Source organism: Pan troglodytes, chromosome 10 (assembly GCF_028858775.2).
Source record: "Pan troglodytes isolate AG18354 chromosome 10, NHGRI_mPanTro3-v2.0_pri, whole genome shotgun sequence".
Lineage (NCBI taxonomy): Eukaryota > Metazoa > Chordata > Mammalia > Primates > Hominidae > Pan > Pan troglodytes.
This window is the reverse complement of record NC_072408.2, coordinates 31,649,372-31,668,614: the sequence shown is the minus strand read 5'-3', so window position 1 is coordinate 31,668,614 and position 19,243 is coordinate 31,649,372. Positions and strand designations below refer to the sequence as shown.

At 45.0% G+C, this 19,243-nt stretch overlaps 1 protein-coding gene and 1 pseudogene across 2 annotated transcripts in view; one reads left to right on the top strand and one right to left on the bottom strand.

Moving 5' to 3' along the window:
* Positions 1-12,794, bottom strand: part of C12H12orf56 (chromosome 12 C12orf56 homolog) — a 117,200-nt gene extending 104,406 nt beyond the window's left edge. The window contains exon 1 of one of the 2 annotated variants that reach the window (XM_016923103.4): positions 12,346-12,794. In XM_016923103.4, the coding sequence (XP_016778592.1) occupies positions 12,346-12,597 (252 nt within the window). In that variant the 5' untranslated portion in view covers positions 12,598-12,794. The remainder of the gene's footprint in view (positions 1-12,345) is intronic. The other variant, XM_016923104.4, reaches the window with a different exon arrangement.
* Positions 12,735-19,169, top strand: LOC743664 (small ribosomal subunit protein uS17-like; annotated as a pseudogene).
* Positions 19,170-19,243: the final 74 nt, after the last annotated feature.

Here is a 19,243-nt window from a genome sequence, read left to right as displayed (position 1 = left end):
ATCTGAGTTGTTATGAGGATGAAGTTCCAAGCTAAGCACTTAGAACAGCATCTAACTGGCATATAGTAAGCACTCAATAAATGTCAACTATTTGAGATAGTCATTAAGTACTGCTCACAAATATTACTGTTTTCCTTTCTTCCAGACATGTGGAATGCACACATGGTTGGATCACATTTTCCTGTCCCCTTTTAAGTTAGGCATGGCAATGTGCCTGACTCTGGCTAATAAAATGTGAAAAGTTGCATGTATCAGTTCTAGGTAGAAGCTTAAAAACCGGTACATAAATTTACTAAGTTAATTTCTCCCTGTCATGTTGAATAAGCAAACATGTGCTGAGATGGATGAGATGAAACCTCTTATACTAAGATGTGTGACTAAATATCCCATATCTTGGGACTTTTTTTTTTTGAGATGGAGTCCTACTGTCTCCCAAGCTGGAGTACAGTGGCACAATCTCAGCTCACTGCAACCTCTGCCTCCCAGGTTCAAGAGATTCTCGTGCCTCAGCCTCCCAAGTAACTGGGACTACAGGCATGTGCCAAGACACCCAGCTAATTTTTGTATCTTTTAGTAGAGACAGGGTTTCACCATGTTGGCCAGGCTGGTCTCAAACTCCTGGCCTCAAATGATCTGCCCACGTTGGCCTCCCAAATTGCTGTGATTACAGGCGTGGGCCACCACACCCAGCCCATATATTGGGACTTTTAAAAATGAACAGAACCTGGCTGGGCGTGGTGGCTCACGCCTGTAATCCCAGCACTTTGGGAGGCTGAGGCAGGTGGATCACTTGAGGCCAGGAGTTTGAGACCAGTCTGGCCACCATAGTGAAATCCCGTCTCAGTTAAAAATACAAACATTAGCCGGGTGTGGTGGTGCGTGCCTGTAGTCCCAGCTACTCAGGAGGCTGAGGCAGGAGAATCACTTGAACCCAGGAGGCAGAGGTTGCAGTAAGCCAAGATTATGCCACTGCACTCCAGCCTGGGTGACAGGAATGAAACCCTGTCTCAAAAAAAAAAAAAAAAAAAAAAAGTGAACAGAACCCCTTGCTAATCTGTGATAAATAAGTAGCTTGAATCCTGAATCAGACCTAAACTTCTGTTGTGTTGAAGCATTGAGACTTTGGGGCTATTTGTTAGTGCAGCTTAATCTGACCAATACACTGTCCTTACAATCACTGGAAATATAGTAGTGAATCAAATTGACAAGATGCCTGCCTTCATGAAGCTTCTTAAGACTTGAATGCAATTTCATTTTTTTTTTTTTTTTTTTTTTGAGACGGAGTCTTGATCTGTCTCCCAGGCTGGAGTGCAGTGGCGCATCTCTGCTCACTGCAAGCTCCGCCTCCCCGGTTCACACAATTCTCCTGCCTCAGCCTCCTGCGTAGCTGGGACCACAGGCGCCCACCACCATGCCCGGCTATTTTTTTGTATTTTTTTAGTAGAGACGGGATTTCACGGTGTTATCCAGGATGGTCTCAATCTCCTGACCTTGTGATCCGCCCACCTCGGCCTCCCAAAGTGCTGGGATTACAGGTGTGAGCCACCGCGCCCGGCCTGAATGCAATTTTCATACTATTCTATTCAAACAAATAATTTAGAAAAAGACAAATTGACTGATGTGAGTTTACCACTTCCTGCTGTCTCCCACAGTGAGAGCCTTAAAATGCTATAAAGTAGTCAAAATAAAGAAGAAAGCTGGAAAAGAAAAGAAGCATCTATAATATGGCCTCAGCTTACGTAACTCTTAATACCTGTCAAAACGCACGATATAGGCTGGGCGCAGTGGCTCACGCCTGTAATCCCAACACTTTGGGAGGCCGAGGTGGGCGGATCACAAGGTCAGGAGATCCAGACCATCCTGGCTAACACGGTGAAACCCCGTCTCCACTAAAAATTAAAAAAAAAAAAAAAAAAAAAAGTCTCCGGGCGTGGTGGCGGGCGCCTGTAGTCCCAGCTACTCCGGAGGCTGAGGCAGGAGAATGGCGTGAACCCGGGAGGCGGAGCTTGCAGTGAGCCGAGATCGTGCCACTGCACTCCAGCCTGGGCGACAGAGCAAGACTCCGTCTCAAAAAAAAAAAAAAACAAAAACAAAACAAAATAAAAAAAACTCACGATACAGCTAAACAACACAGGGATCATCTCACAATATGCACAAAGAAGCGTGTAGAGAGCTAAACATGAGCATCATGAGACCTATAAGATTTTATCCAGGCTCTGCCACCCACTGCCTGAGTAACGGCCAGTGTGATAAGCGGTCAATTTCTGGGATCCCTCAACACTTGGATATAAGGAAATATCAACTCCTTCTCTAAGAGATAAGCTATATGATAGATCTGAGCATTAATTAATTAACTCATTCATTCTTCTAATCAGCAAATAGTTATTGACCGTCTACTAAGTGTCAGGGAATGTGAGGCACAGTGACACAGGGATGAACAAGACAGGCAAGGTCCTACTCCCATGTAGCAGCTTACATTTACCATGGGAGATAGAGAACAGCAAATTGTTAAACAAGTTAATCTTATAAAATGCAAATAGTGATAACTACTTTGAAACAAACAGATGGGTAAGTGTGATGGGGGAATGGTATTTTAGTTTGAGTGGTCAGAGAGGCATCCTCATGGAAGTGATGCTGAGTTTGGGCTGAAATATGACTTACACAAAAGAACCAACCCCTAAGGATCTCGAGTGTTCTAGGTAGAAAGGCAAGTACAAAGGCCCTGAGGTATAGAAGGGCATAAAGAACGTGGGGAAGAGTGGTAGGAGATGAGTCAAAGAAACAGCAGGGTTAAATCATGCAGGCTTTTGTAAGCAATAAGGAGTTTGGAGGCTCATGGAGATTTTGAATCAGAAGCATGTTATAATTTAATTTATGATTTATGTTTCAAAGATAACCGCAATGTAACCACCCAACAGGTTCATGTTGCCTGCTGCCTAGACAAGGCCAATTTATCAAGACAGGGGAATTGCAATAGAGAAAGAGTAGTTCATGTTTCCTGCTGCCTAGACAAGGCCAATTTATCAAGACAGGGGAATTGCAATAGAGAAAGAGTAATTCATGCAGGGCCAGCTGTATGGGAGACTAGAGTTTTATTATTACTCAAAATAGTCTCCCTGAGAATTTGGGGATTAGAGTTTTTAAGGATAATTTTGGGTGGGGGCAGTGAGTCAGGAGTGTTGATTGATTGGGTCAGAGACGAAATCATAGGGAGCCAAAGCTATTCTTTTACCCTGAGTCAGTTCCTGGGTGGGGGCAATAAGATCAGACAACTCAGTTTATCCTGTCTGCGTGGTGCCAGCCGATTCATCAAGTGCAGAGTCTGCAAAATATCTCAAGCACTGATCTTAGATTTTACAATAGTGATGTTATCCCCTGGAGCAATTTGAGGAGAGTCAGAATCTTGTAGCCTCCAGCTGCATGTCTCCTAAACCATAATTTCTAATCTTGTGGTTAATTTGTTAGTCCTACAATGGCAGTCTAGTTCTTAGGCAAGAAGCGTGTTTGTTTTGGGAAAGGGCTGTTATTATCTTTGTTTTAAACTATAAACTATAAACTAAGTTCCTCCAAAAGTAAGCTCAGCCTATGCCCAGAAATGAACTAGGATAGTTTGGAGGTTAGAAGCAAAATGGAGTCAGTTAGGTCAGATCTCTTTCACTGTCTCAGTTATAATTTTGCAATGGTAGTTCCACCAACTGCTATATGGGAAGGAATGAGTTTGGAGGCAATTTCAAAAGTCTAGTTAAGAAACTGGACAGGTAGCAACAGAAAATAGGGTCAGAAAGTTCATGAATATATTTTGGAAAACAAGTCAAAAGAACCAACTGACGAGTTGGATCTGGCAAGTTAAAGACTGAATCAAGGATGATGGAAGATGACGTCATTTGGTAAAATAGGGAAAACCAAGGAGGAATGGATCTGGGGGTGGAAATGAGCAATTGTGTTTTTGAACACATTGAACTTGATATACCTACCAGGCAGAATTTTTAGGAAGAATAAACTCAGCAGGGTGCGGTGGCTCACGCCTGTAATCCCAGCACTTTGGGAGGTCAAGGCGGGTGGATCACCTGAGGTCAGGAGTTCAAGACCAGCCTGGCCAACATGGTGAAACCCCATCTCTACTAAAAAATACAAAAATTAGCCAGGCATGGTGGTGTGCCCCTGTAACCTCAGCTACTTGGGAGGCTGAGGCACAAGAATCGCTTGAACCGGGAGGCGGAGTTTGTGGTGAGCTGAGATTGCACCACTGCACTCCAGCCTGGGCCACAGAACCAGACTCTTGTCTCAAAAAAAAAAAAAGAATAAATGAGACAACATTTAAAAACACCTAATACATAATCAGTACTCAAAAAAAACAATTATTTTCTTTCCAAATTTGCTAAATTTCCTAAAGCCAGGTGCCCTAATTTGAAAAAGGGACGATATCAATCTTACAGATTCATAGTGTGCCTTAATAGACTTAATATATGTGAATAAAGGTTATTAATAATAACTAATGCATACATAGGTCTTACCATGTTCTAAGCACTCTTTTAAGTATATTTAATTTACTAATCAGTTTAAGCCAACAACTCTATAAGTAAAACTGCCCTTATAAAATTATAACTGACGGCCGGGCACGGTGGCTCACACCTGTAATCCCAGCACTTCAGGAGGCCGAGGCGGGTGGATCACAAGGTCAGGAGATCGAGACCATCCTGGCTAACACGGTGAAACCCCATCTCTACTAAAAATACAAAAATTAGCTGGGCGTGGTGGCGGGTGCCTGTAGTCCTAGCTACTCAGGAGGCTGGGGCAGGCGAATGGTGTGAACCCGGGAGGCGGAGTGCAGTTAGCCAAGACCGTGCCACTGCACTCCAGCCTGGGTGACTGAGTGAGACTCCGTTTCAAAAAAAAAAAAAAAAAAAATTATAACTGAAAGAGTGAAAGAGATCCGACCTAACCAACTCCATCTGGCTTCTAACTTCCAAGCAATCCTTGTTCATTCCTGGGCATCCATGAAACTAATTTTGGGAGGAGCCTAGTTTATAGTTAAACTTTGAAACTTTGATCTCTGGCCGGGTGCAGTGGCTCACACCTGTAATCCCAGCACTTTGGGAGGCTGAGGCAGGCAGATCACTGGAGTCCAGGAGTTTGAGACCAGCCTAGGAAACATAGCAAAACTCTGTCTCTACAAAAATTACAAAAAATAGCCGAGCATGGTGGAGTGTGCCTGTAATCCCAGCTACTAAGGAGGCTGAGGTGGGAAGATCACTTGAGCCTGGGAGGTCTAGGTTGCAGTGAGCAGAGGTGTCACCAGTGCAATCCAGCCTGGGCAACAGAGTCTCAAAAAAAAAAACCAAGAAAAACCAAATAGTACCTCTTTTGTTTAATTGGATTTTCCTGATTACAAATGAGAGAACCAATTTTTTTTTGAGACAGAGTCTTGTTTGTTGCCCAGGCTGGAGTGCAGTGGCGCGATCTTGGCTCACTGCAACCTCTACCTCCCGGGTTCAAGCAATTCTCCTGTCTCAGCCCTCCGAGTAGCTGGGACTACAGACGCATGCCACCACATCCAGCTAATTTTTGTATTTGTCATAGAAACGGGGTTTCACCATGTTGGCCAGGCTGGTCTTAAACTCCTGACCTCATGATCCACCCACCTCAGCCTCCCCAAGTGCTGGGATTACAGGCATGAGCCACCACGCTGGGCCCAACATTTCCCTTCCCCCCCTTCATAATATAGGTAAATGTGCTGATACAATGTAAAAAAAAAAATTGGTTAAAGAAAGAAGTCCACAACTATAAATCAACCAAATATGAGCTTTGTCCTTTGTTATACGTTTACCCATTCAACCAGTACACATTGAACTGATATTTGCCAGGCCTGGTTTACAAAGATGACTAAGATATTGTGTGGAGACAAAAATGAATCCAGCTAATTATAAGGCAATGAGCTAACTGCTATAATAGACATAGGTTCACAATGCATGCCTGGAAAAATAGCATTCATCCTTCAAGAGTCCTTCATATTTCTGCAAAGTAATAACAACTAGCATTGATTGCTTGTTCTGACCTATTCGCTGTGCTAAATGTATCACATGAATGATCTCAACTGATCTTCATAACAACCTTAAGAGGTAGTTCTTATTATTTTCTCCATTTCATAGATGAAGGAACTGAGGCAGAGAGAAGCTAAGCAGTTTTTTTTAAGGTTGTGGCAGGACTTGGATTTGAAGACAAGCATTCTGACTTCAGAGCCTGTGATCTTAGGTACTTACACTATTCCACCTCCTTAATCTATTCTGTTTACCTCCCCTTCCTCTTTCCATGCAAAATCAGAAGACAGTATTTTGTGGTATCATAGCATCCTAGGAATACCTCTATTGGAAATTCTACTGTTTTGAACTATTATGTTCCAGTGACTGTCTCCTTTAGAAAAGGAATGTATTATTCTTTTTTAGACTGCATAGCAAGTAGTAGGTGTTCAATAATGTCACCAAGGATAAAACTAGTGATTAAAAATGTGATTATTTCAACCACCTTGAAGGAGGACAAACTGTTCATGGCAAGCAAGCAGGCCAGGCTGTAAAAGGTGTATTTGTTCTTGTTCAAGAGGCCTCATGGAGCCCAGGATACCTAGAGAGTAGATATTCACAAAAGGGGTGAAAGGACTAGGAGAAAGAGAGGCAAGGGCTGCTGGAGTTGACAGATTTTCTTTCCCGTAGGTGATGAGATGGATTTGAAGGACAGTGATCTGTAGGAAATTCATAGACTGCTCTGCGTATTTGTTCTCACACTTAAAAATGTAACCAGATGGGCACGGTGGCTCATGCCTGTAATCCCAGCACTTTGGGAGGCCGAGGTGGGCAGATCGCCTCAGGTTAGGATTTCGAGACTGGCCTGGCCAACATGGTGAAACCCCGTCTCTACTAAAAACACAAAAATTAACCGGGTGTGGTGGTGCGAGCCTGTAATCCCAGCTACCCGAGAGGCTGAGGCAAGAGAATCACTTGAACTCAGGAAGTGGAAGTTGCAGTGAGCCCAGGTCTTGCCACCGCACTCCAGCCTGGGCAACAGAGCGAGACTCCTGCTCAAAAACAAAAAAAAAGTGTCTAACCTTAGAAGGGCTTAAGTAGTATTTTGATGCACCCAAGAGCAGAACTCTAGAGAATTCTTTCAAAAGTAACTTTTAAGGAAATGTCAGCCTTTTATAAAATATCCGCCCAAGTAACTTGGAAACCCTTTCTTTGAGAAAATAAACCACATCAAACACGTACTGAGATCGTGAAGTGCACTTTAAGCTCATTTTTGCTGGAAGGGAAATCTCACTTGTACCCTTCTTCAAAACAAACATGTGTAGACTCTGGTATAACTGTCTAAATTTTGTTGCTGTTACCTTTAATTTTTTTTCCTTTGTGAAGGGAATAGAATTTTATCTGTATTATTTGTAAGGGCTTTTTTTCTCCTGAGATAAATGTGACATATGTCAAGAACTAGAGTTAATCTGGCCTAACATGGAACAAGGAGAGCTGGGGCTCAGAGGCATAAAGGACTTTATTTGTTCCTAAGATCAGTGCTTGAGATATTTTGCAGATCCTGAACCTGATGAATCAGCTGGCACCACCCAGATCGATTAACTGGCTCATCTGATCTTGTGGCCCCCACCCAGGAACTGACTCAGTACAAGAGGACAGCTTCCATACCCTATGATTTCATCTCTTGCCTAACCAATCACCACTCCTGACTCCCTGGCTTCCCCCCACCAACAAGTTGTCCTTAAAAACTCTGATCCCCGAATGCTCAGGGTGCCTGATCTGAGTAATAATAAAACTCCAGTCTCCTGCACAGCCTGCTCTGCATAAATTACTCTTTCTCTATTGTGATTCCCCTGTCTTGATAAACTGGCTCTGTCTAGGCAGCAGGCAAGGTGAATCCATTGGGCAGTTACAACTTTAGAATCCTCCCGAGGTGGGAGGATCATTTGAGGACAGGAGTTTGAGACCAGCCTGGGAAACATGGCAAGACCCCATCTCTATAAATAAACTAAATTAATGTGTTGGCAGGACCTTCTGGAAGCTTTAGGGGAAAATCCATTTCCTTGCCTTTTCTAGCTTCTACAGGCCCCCTACATTCCTTGGCTAAGGCCTTCTTCCACCTTCAAAACTAGCAATGACTAGTCGAGTCTTTCTCATGCTGCATCAGTTGGCCACCGACTCTTCTTCTGCCCCTCTCTTCCACTTTTTTTTGTAATTTTTAATTTTTATTTTTTTGAGACAGAGTCTCACTCTGTTGCCCAGGCTGGAGTGCAATGGCGCAATCTTGGCTCACTGCAACTTCCGCCTCCCGGCTTCAAGCGATTCTCCCACCTCAGCCTCCTGAGTAGCTGGGCTTACAGGTGTGTGCTACCACTGCTGGCTAATTTATATATATATATATACATATATATATATTTTTTTTTTTTGAGACGGAGTTTCACTCTTGTTGCACAGGCTGGAGTGCAATGGCGCAATCTTGGCTCACCGCAACCTCCGCCTCCCGGGTTCAAGCTATTCTCCTGCCTCAGCCTCCCGATAGCTGGCATTATAGGCATGTGCCACCATGCTTGGCTGATTTTGTATTTTTAGTAGAGATGGGGTGTCTCCATGTTGGTCAGGCTGGTCTCGAACTCCCAACCTCAGGTGATCCGCCCATCTCGGCTTCCCAAAGTGCTGGGATTACAGGAGTGAGCCACTGTACCTGGCCAATTTTTATATTTTTAGTAGAGATGGGTCTTCACCACGTTGGCCAGGCTGATCTCAAACTCCTGACCTCAGGTGATCTGCCCGCCTGGGCCTCTCAAAGTGCTGGGATTACAGGTGTGACCCACTGCGCCCAGCCATAAACACATCTTTAAAAGTGTAAGAGGCCAGGTAGTCAGGAGTTTGAGACCAGCCTGGCCAACATGGCGACACCCTGTCTCTACTAAAACTACAAAAATTAGCCAGGCATGGTGGTGCGTGCCTGTAGTCCCAGCTACTTAGGAGGCTGAGGTGGGAGAATTGCTTGAACCCAGGAGGCAGAGGTTCAGCAAGCCAAGATTGCACCACTGCACTCCAGCCTGGGTAACAGAGCGAGACTCTATCTCAAAAAAAAAAAAATAAATAAATAAATAAAAGATGTGTTCACATTGAGCCCACCCAGATACTCCAGATTAATTTCCCTATTTTAAGGACAAATGATTAGCAACTTTAATTCTATCTGCAACCTTAATTCTCCTTTTCCATGTAATATATTCACAGGTTCCAGGGATTTAGTGTGTGCTTATCTTTGGGGCTTAATTATTCTGCCTATCGCAACTTCCAAAGTTGAACTATATTGTGCAAGATGGACATTCAAGCTACCAACAATGTTGAAAACTTAGATTTGTTCAGTACATTTATAGCCATTACACATTCTTTATGCCTGAAAGGTAAACCTTGTCCACAAAGCATGAATAAATAAATTGGTATCCTTTTTTGTAGGATTCTTGGCTCAGGGCCAAAGGAGCTTTACAGTACTTTTTAGATTCTCACAGGTTAAAAAAAAAACAAAACAAAACAAAAAAACAAGCCAGGCACAGTGGCTCATGCTTGTAATGTAATGCCAACACTTTGGGAGGCCAAGGTGGGTGGATCGTTTAAGCCCAGCAGCCTGGGCAACATGGCAAAACCCTGTCTCTACAAAAAATACAAAAACTAGCCAGGCATGGTGGCATGTGCCTGTAGTCCCAGCTACTCAGAAGGGTGAGGTGGGAGAATCACTTGAGCCAGGGAGGCAGAGGTTGCAGTGAACTGAGATCGGGCCACTGCACTCCAGCCTGGGCAACAGAGCAAGGCCCTGTCTCCAAACAAAACAAAACAAAACAAAAAAACAAGAGATATATAACACTATTGACATAAATAAATGTCTCTTTTGGAGGAGAGTAACAATATCCTAAAATCATTACTTTTGTGTCAAAACAATAAATGTTTACACTGGAGACAATAGAAAAAGCTGAGCGTTCAAAGTTTTTTGTTTTTGAGACAGAGTTTTGCTCCTGTTGCCCAGTCTGGAGTGCAACGGCGCCATCTCAGCTCACTGCAACCTCTGTCTCCCTGGCTCAAGTGATCCTCCTGCCTCAGCCTCCCGAGCAGCTGAGATAACAGACATGTGCCACCACACCCAGTGGCGCATTGGCCAGGCTGGTCTCGAACTCCTGACCTCAGGTGATCCACCTGCCTCAGCCTCCCAAAGTGCTGGGATTACAGGCGTGAGCCACCATGCCTGGCCCCTTTTAAAGTGTTTTGTTTGTTTGTTTAGAGACAGTCTAGCTGTGTCACCCAGACTGAAGTGCAGTGGTGAGATCATGGCTTACTGCAGCCTCAAACTCCTTAACTCAAAGTATCCTCCCACTTCAGCCTATGAAGTAGCTTGTACCACCGGCATGCACCACCATACACAGCTATTTATTTTTATTTTTGTAGAGACGGTGTCTTGCTAGGTTACCTAAGTCTCCAACTCCTAGGCTCATGTGATTCCCCTGCGTTGGCCTCCCAAAATGCTGGGATTACAGGCATGAGCCACCTTACCCAGTCTAAAGTTTTAAAAAACACTTAGTAAAGGAAATTTAAATTAAAAAAAAATTTAGTTCAAGGCCAGGTGCTGTGGCTCTTGTCTGTAGTGGATCACTTGAGCCCAGGAGTTTGAGACTAGCTTGGGCAACACTGCAAGATCCTGTCTCTACAAAAAAAAATTTTTTAATTAGCCAGCTGTGATGGCATGAGCCTGTAGTCCCAGCTACTTGGGAGGCTGATGTGGGAGGATCGCTTGAGCCCTGGAGGCTGAGGCGGCAGTGAGCCGTGATGGTGCCACTGCACTCCAGCCTGGATGACAGAGTGAGACTGTCTCCAAAAAAATTGTTTTAGTTCAAGAGAATGGAAACAATGGTAGTGAGGAAAAGCAATGTTGTACCCCGAACTTTTCCTCAACAAAGAAAATAACTTGGCACAGTTATATTAGTTCACAAAGGTATTCCGAGTAGAAAAAAAATCTTTTTTTTCATTTAATTTTATTCTTTTCTTACAGACTCGTTCAAAACAAGCCATGACTCCTCAGCAAAACAGCTCCATCAAGCGTCTCGCCAACCTCTCCCTTGGGGCTCAGTCAAGGGAATGAAAAAACGAGGCTAGACACCTGTCCCCAACGGAAAAACCAAGAACACACCTGGAGAGCAGCTCAGACAAAGGGAGCCAGGCGGGGAAAACAGTAATTGGAGAGGAGACCGTGCTTCCAGTCTGTTGCTGGTTTACAAGGTAAATCTATTCCTGGACGAAAGGGGTACAGGAACAGCACCCGAAAACCGGGGACAGGCTGTGGCAGGCCCGACGTCTTTCAGGCCCAGCTCCTAGCGTCGACGTCCCTCCTTCCAAGACGTTTCCCAGCAGGCCCTGCGCCCAGTTTGGATCAAGTGAGCCGCCTGAGATTGCCAAGCTTCCTGTGCGCATCTCATTAACGCATCTGCTTATTCATGCATTTATTCTTTTGCTGGGGAGGGGGTGGAGGGGAACGGTGTCTCACTCATTCTGTAGCTCAGGCTGGAGTGCAGGTGGGGCGATCTCGGCTCACTGCAACCTCCGCCTCCCAGGTTCAAGCGATTCTTGTGCCTCAGCCTCCCAAGTAGTTGGGATTACAGGTGCACACCACCACGCCTGGGTAATTTTTGTACTTTTGGTGGAGACGGCGTTTCACCATGTTGGCCAGCCTGGTCTCGAACTCCTGACCCCCGGTGATCTATCCACCTTGGCCTCCCAAAGTGTAAGGATTATAGGCGTGATCCACGGCACCCGGCCTTATGCATTTATTCTTATTGAGCACCTAACATGCTCTAAGCATCGGGGGCAAAAAAGTAAATGAGATATAACAACACTTAACACACAGCATTTATTTGCACGGGTGTTGGCTTTCTAGCCCTCCAGCGACTGCTTCTAGGTAGGGGCCCTCTTTTGTTTTTGCATCCTCCCAGTCTAGCACAGTGCCTGGCACTGACTAGGTGCTTTGTTAACAAAGGAATGACTTTAAAACGTATTTTTGATAGGGAGCTCGGTTCTCAAACCTGTAGCCCTACGTGGGGTAGGGGAGGCGGGAGAATGGGTGAACAGGCAGACACGAGGAGAATGGGAGACGTGTTTGTATTAGGAGTGCTCACAGCAATCCACAGCTTCCCTGTGTTCCTCGTTCTCAAATAAGAGGAGGGGAGTCGAGGGCAGGATGGGGCAGCCTTCCCCGCGCAGGAGGGCTGGGTTTGGGGGCCCCAGCCGGGAGTTCTCACTGCGCTCCCGAGCCCGCCTGCCCACCCGCGCCGCTCACCAGGTCAATGGCCACGACGTCCCGCAGAGCCACTACCCGCCGGATGGACTTGGGCGGGTACTCGGTTAGGTAGACGAGCCGGTCGCTTAGCACCACATACTTGAGGATGTGGTTCTCAGAGTTGGACACCACGATGCATGGCTCGTAGGCGCGGACCGCGTCGTAGACCTCCGGCGGCAGATGCCGCCGCAGGAACACATCCAGGCGGCTGTTCCTGCGCGCGGGGAAGCCGGACGGCAAGGGGCTGGCCATGCCCGGCGCCCGCAGCGGGGCGGAGTGCTGGGACTCGAGGCCCTCAGCTCGCCCTCTCTCCCCGCCCCCGCGCTGGAACCCGCGCGCCACAAAGCCGCCGGCCACGCGTCGCCTCCTCTCCCAGGCGCGGGGACCCGGGCCGCAACTGCAGGAATCGACGCTAGGTCGGCTTCCCTGGAGCGCCCTCCCCAGCCCTGTCCAGCCTCTCGATCTTTGTCCTAACCTCAGACGGCGATGGGCGGGGCAAGACGCTGGTCCTTCAGGCCCGAGTTGATGGGCACCTCGGGCTCATCACCGTGAAGTCCCCTGCGGCCAACGGGCGGTGGATTTTTAGGGTCTCTCCCGCCCACCCCTCATGCCAGTCCCCACCACTGCGTACTCTGTTGCGGATCACACCATCCGATACAAACTTTATTGGTAATGGAAGCCAGCTTCAATCTGGTTTCCTGTTAGAAACTTGAAAGAGTTTAATTTACCGATTTATTTTTAACAACCCTAGAAACCTATTAAACCCAATCACACAGATTTAGCTTTTGGTTATAACATGGCCTGGCACAGCTTTCTGATATTGTCGGAGTGTAAACATAGGTCTTCTTTCTCCAACCAGTGAGAAAGGGATTTTTTTTTTCTTTTCTTTTCTTTTTTGAGACGCAGCTTTGCTCTTGTTGCCCAGGCTGGAGTGCAATGGCGCGATCTCGGCTCACCGCAACCTCCCCCTCCCGGGTTCAAGCGATTCTCCTACCTCAGCCTCCTGAGTAGCTGGAATTACAGGCATGCGCCACCACGCCCAGCTAATTTTGTATATTTTAGTAAAAACGGGGTTTCTCCATGTTGGTCAAGCTGATCTCCAACTCCCGACCTCAGGTAATCCGCCCACCTCGGCCTCCCAAAGTGCTGGGATTACAGGCGTTAAGTCACCTCGCCCAGCCTTTGAGAAAGGGATTCTTCACATGAATTGATGTGAGCACACCCAAACCAACCTAAGGCACATGGTTTTGTTTCCAATGCCCAGGACAATCTATGCAGGAAGAATGAATGGGTGATGCTGGCATCTTGAAAAGTTGAAGCTGATAGACTGAAGAATGCGGATTACATACCCTGAGGCTGCAGAGGAGTAAGTATTCCTTAGTTTTTACAGGCCAAGAATAACTTATTAATTAGGTTAGAGAAATGAGAAGGGCACAACAGAAATGCTCTAAGTCAGAAGTTCCATTTTTTATTTCGAATCCTAGAAAAGTTATTCTCTTCCCCTCCCCATTGACCCAAAAACCTGATAATGAAACCATATCGTTCATTGCTGTGGCTGCCAGCAACCCTGAATCAAATTAGATATATTCCTTATATTCTCCCTTTCTACATATTTTATTATTGTATACTGTATGTTATAAGCAACTTCAAATCCCTTGTGGAAAGAAGGTATAAATATATTACAATCCATAAACAGATATTGTAGACTACACTGGTACAAAGGGAAAGAGAAATGTTTTGGTCTGGCTAAACTTTTTTTTTTTTTTTTTTTTTTTTTTTTTTGAGACAGAGTCTCCCTCTGTCACCCAGGCTGGAGTGCAGTGGCATGATATCGGCTCACTGCAGCCTCTGCCTCCTGGGTTCAAGCCATTCTCCTGCCACAGCCTCCCAAGTAGCTTGGACTACAGGTGTGCACCACCATGCCTGGCTAATTTTTTTTCTGTGTGTATTTTTAGTAGAGACAGGATTTCACCATCTTGGCCATGGCTTGTCTCCTGACTTCAAGTGATCTGCCTGCCTTGACCTCCCAAAGTGCTGGGAATACAGGCACGAACCACCGCCATGTAAGGGTCTGGCTAGACTTAAGTCTAAGATCATGTTAAGGAACTCAAGTGAGTAAAGAGAAGTGCCACCTGCTGGCAAAATCTTAAATGACCTAGTAGTTAAAGTTTTCTTAGGATCTCATCACACATCTGAGCCTTCCTAACTTCATAAATGGATGAAAAATGAATGAACTACACCATCCGTAGCAACCTTTATTGATAAAAGATGCCGCATGGTTATTTCCTCCAAAATAAAGACTACTCATTATCTAAACCACTCTAAATAGAGTTTGTTGCTTCAAACCAACAGAAAGGCAAAGGCGCTTCACCTCTGCTGAATAGCCACACCTCACAAAAGCAGTTGAAAGATGAATGACTACAATATCAGAGGTGGAAAGTGAGGCCCACATAAGGGAAAGGCCTTACCTTAGTCTACTATTTTGTGTCTCTCAGGCTTCCTACTTCATACCTACTTCCCAGGACTAAGATAAACAGAATGACTGGACCAGGACCAAAAAAGACAGCATACTTGATACATCTGCCAAGAAGCCCATCTTGAATAAGCTTTTGGTGACAAGTGCACTAAGCTTAGCAAACATTAAAATGAAGCACAGGCTGGGTGTGGTGGCTCACGCCTGTAATCCCAGCACTTTGGGAGGCCGAGGCGGGTGGATCAGTTGAGGTCAGGAGTTTGAGACCAACCTGGCCAACATGGTGAAACCCCATCTCTACTAAAATTACAAAAAATTAGTTGGGTGTGGTGACACATGCCTGTAATCCTGGCTACTCCGGAGGCTGAGGCAGGAGAATTGCTTGAACCCAGGAGGTGGAGGTTGCAGTGAGCTGAGATTGCCCTACTCCACTCTGGCCTGGGCGACAGAGCAAGACTCCGTATCTAAAATTAAAAAAAAAATAAATAAATAAAATGAAGCACAGAAAGAAGGGAATTTGACTGGGAGATTGGTGGTCAAGGTGACTTCAGTTAAACTTTTAACTTCGTGGCACACAGAGAAGGCAATACAATGGTTTCCAGGCACTGTACAGCAGTGTTGCCAAGGTAACAGCAAAATTTCTATTGCAGGAAACGGATTTAAATATATAGGAAAGATCACTAGATTTGGAGTCAGGAGAACTAGATAAGGGCACTAACTCTGTTATCTATCAGACTTTTGGAAAGTCACAACCTTTCCGAGCCTCAGTTTCATCATCTATAAAATGTGAGGATCAAATGTGATGAATTATAGACTCTATGAGCACTATAGACATATGAAGCATTCACATTCCCTTATCTTTTGGTAAGCTTTACATCAATCCATGGCCCATAGGCCACATGCAGCCCAGGAAGGCTTTAAATGTGGCCCAACACAAATTCATAAACGTCTTAAAACATTATGAGATTTCTTTGCGATTTTTTTTTTTTTTTAGCTCATCAGCTATCATTAGTGTTAGTATATTTTATATGTGGCCCAAGACAATTCTTCTTCTTCCAATGTGGCCCAGGGAAGTCAAAAGCCTGGATACCCCTGTTTTACATGGTTAACCCAAATGCGCCAAAGATAGGTACCCCCTCCTTATCTTGTAAGTTCATCCAAACTCAAGAAACATTTGGCAAAGGAACTCCTGCAATCAAGCACTTAATAGATGTTTCTTGATAAAATTATCAAAAGGAATGGGACATTACTTACCTGGACTAATCCTCAAATGCAGTCTCCTTGAATTTCATCAGAACAGTGGTCTTAAGTGCAGGGATGGGCAATTTAAATAATTCAAAGCACAGTAGTTATGAGCATAGAACTGTAGAGCCAGATGACCTGGGTTCAAATTCCAGCTCTCCTATTCAGTAGCTGAATGACCTATGCCTCAGTTTCCCCATCTATGAAATGGGGATAATAGTACCAACCCCCAAAGGGTTATTACGAGGATTTAAAAAGTTTCAATAGTACCTAGAACAGGAACCTGGACTGGAGTAAATACTATATAAGCGTCTAAAGAACAAGTTGACTGGGCATGGTGGCTCACACCTGTAATCCCGGCACTCTGGGAGGCCCAGGTGGGTGGATCACATGAGGTCAGGAGTTCGAGACCAGCCTGGACAGCATGGTGAAACCCCATCTCTACCAAAAAATACAAAAATTAGCCAGTGTGGTGGCGGGCACCTGTAGTCCCAGCTACCTGGGAGGCTGAGGCACGAGAATCACTTGAACCCGGGAGGCAGAGGTTGCAGTGAGCCGAGATGGCACCACTGCACTCCAGCCTGGGCAACAGAGTGAGACTCTGTCTTAAAAAAGAAAGGAAGAAAGAAAGAAAGAAAGAAAGAAAGAGAAAAAGTTCAACAAGTATGTGATTTCCTGTTACATATGTGGTCGTTCTGCTCCCTATCTACAAGGTAATATTAAATTCTTCTGATTGGATACAAGTCTAACTTTCTGAGATTGACCCAAGGCAAATGTTACCTTTTTTGGGTCACATTTTTAGTGGAGAAGAGACCAGTAGGTTAGGCCATGAGAACCATGTAAGGATTCCAAACTAGAAGTACTCTTCAATGGTTCTAGGGATCCCAAGTATTCCCATTCCCCCCACTTGAAACTAAAGACAGACAGTACACACAGTAAGATATTTAGAATATGTGGCCTATAAATAGAACCTGACCTTTTTTTTTTTTTTTCTTGAGAAGGAGTTTCACTCTATCACCCAGGCTGGAGTGCAGTGGTGCAATCTCGGCTCACTGCAACCTCCACCTCCCGGGTTCAAGCAATTCTCCTGCCTCAGCCTCCCAAGTAGCTGGGATTACAGGCATGCACCACCATGCCCGGCTAATTTTGTATTTTTAGTAGAGACGGGGTTTCTCCATGTTGAGGCTGGTCTCGAACTCCTGACCTCAGGTGATCCGCCTGCCTTAGCCTCCCAAAGTGCTGGAATTACAGGCATGAGCCGCCACACCCAGCCCTAAACCTGACTTTTTAAAGGTGTCTCATTTAGGAATCTCTTAGTGCTTCAACTTAGTTGTTTTTTTTGTTGTTGTTGTTGTTGCTTGTTTTTTTTTTTTGTTGTTGTTGTTTTGTTTTGTTTTGTTTGAGACAGAGTTTCGCTCTTGTTGCCCAGGCTGGAGTGCAATGGTGTGATCTTCGCTCACTGCAACCTCTGGCTCACCGCAACCTCTGCCTCCCAGGTTCAAGCAATTCTCCTGCCTCAGCGGCACAAGTAGCTGGGATTACAAGCATGCACCACCACACCTAGCTAATTTTTGTATTTTTAGTAGAGACGGGGTTTCTCCATGTTGGTCAGGCTGGTCTTGAACTCCCCACCTCAGGTGATCCACCTGCCTTGGCCCCCAAAGTGCTAGGATTACAGGCGTGAGCCACCGCGCCCAGCCCTATACTTATTATTAATGGATACTGATCATTTAAATATCTACTATTAGTAATCTACTATTAGTAATTAGATGACATACAAAGGAAAGATGTCATTGTTATAAAAACCAGAAAAATGATTTGGATTAATGTTTTCTTTCACTGAATAATACTCCAATGCTCTATTTTGCCTCTCAGGCTTCCTGCTGCACATGTACTTCCTGTAAGAGGAACTAATGGTTGGAATAGGACCAATAAAGGCAGCATTCCTGACCTGTTTTCCAACTTCTTTCTCTGCCAAGAAGCCCATTATGCATAAGCTTTTAGTGACAATGGCATTCGGCTTTAAGAACAATGAGATGAAACACACAGAGAATCTGACACAGAACTCAGTAGCTATCAGCTCGTAATTATGTTCTTTTTGGTTCAACTCAATACATTTCACAAATATTTACTGAGAAATATTTATTAGCCATAAACAGAATCAGGATAACACTTACTTTCAATCTTTAAAAATTGTCTAGTTTTGGCTGGGCATGGTGGCTCACACCTGTAATCTCAACACCTTGGGAGGCCGAGACAGGTGGATCATGAGGTCAAGAGATTGAGACCATCTTGGCCAACATGGTGAAACTCCATCTCTATTAAAAATACAAAAATTAGCTGGGCGTGGTGGTGCACCTGTAGTCCCAGCTACTCAGGAGGCCGAGGCAGGAGAACTGCTTGAACCAGAAGGTGGAGGTTGCCGTGAGCCAAGATCGCACCACCACACTCCAGCCTGGTGACAGAGTGAAACTCCATCTCAAAATAATAATAATAACAATAATTGTCTAGTTTTTTCTCAGGCAGCCAAGAAGATGGTGGATTGAGACTGAGCATGCCTACCACAAGCAGCTGACCATCATTCAAAGCAAGAAGAGGGTCCTGCTAAAGGAAACTGGCAAGAAGCAGCTCCTATGGTACTTACAAGAACATCGATCTAGGCTTCAAGAGGTCCAAAGAGACTATTGAGGGCACCTACATTGACAAGGAATGCCTGTTCACTGGTAACGTCTCCATCTGAGGGCAGATCCTGTATGGCATGGTGACCAAGATGGAGATGCAGAGGACCACTGTCATCCAGAGAAACTATCTCCACTACATCCGCAAGTACAATTGCTTCGAGAAGTACCACAAGAACATGTCCATGCACCTGTTCCCCTGCTTCAGGATGTCCAGATCAGCGACATTGTCACGCTGGATAAGTGCCGGTCCCTGAACAAGACGGTGTACTTCAATGTGCTCAAGGTCACCAAGGTCGCAGACATCAAGAAGCAATTCCAGAAGTTCTGAGGCTGAATGTCTGCCTGCTCCCCAAAATAAAATAAAGTTATTTTCTCATTCATACACACAAAAAATGACTAATAGGTAAGATAACCACACAAACTTAATACACAACAAAAACATATTAAAACATATTAATGCAATTAGAGATTTAAAAAAAAAACTAGCAAGCTGTGTCAAAGA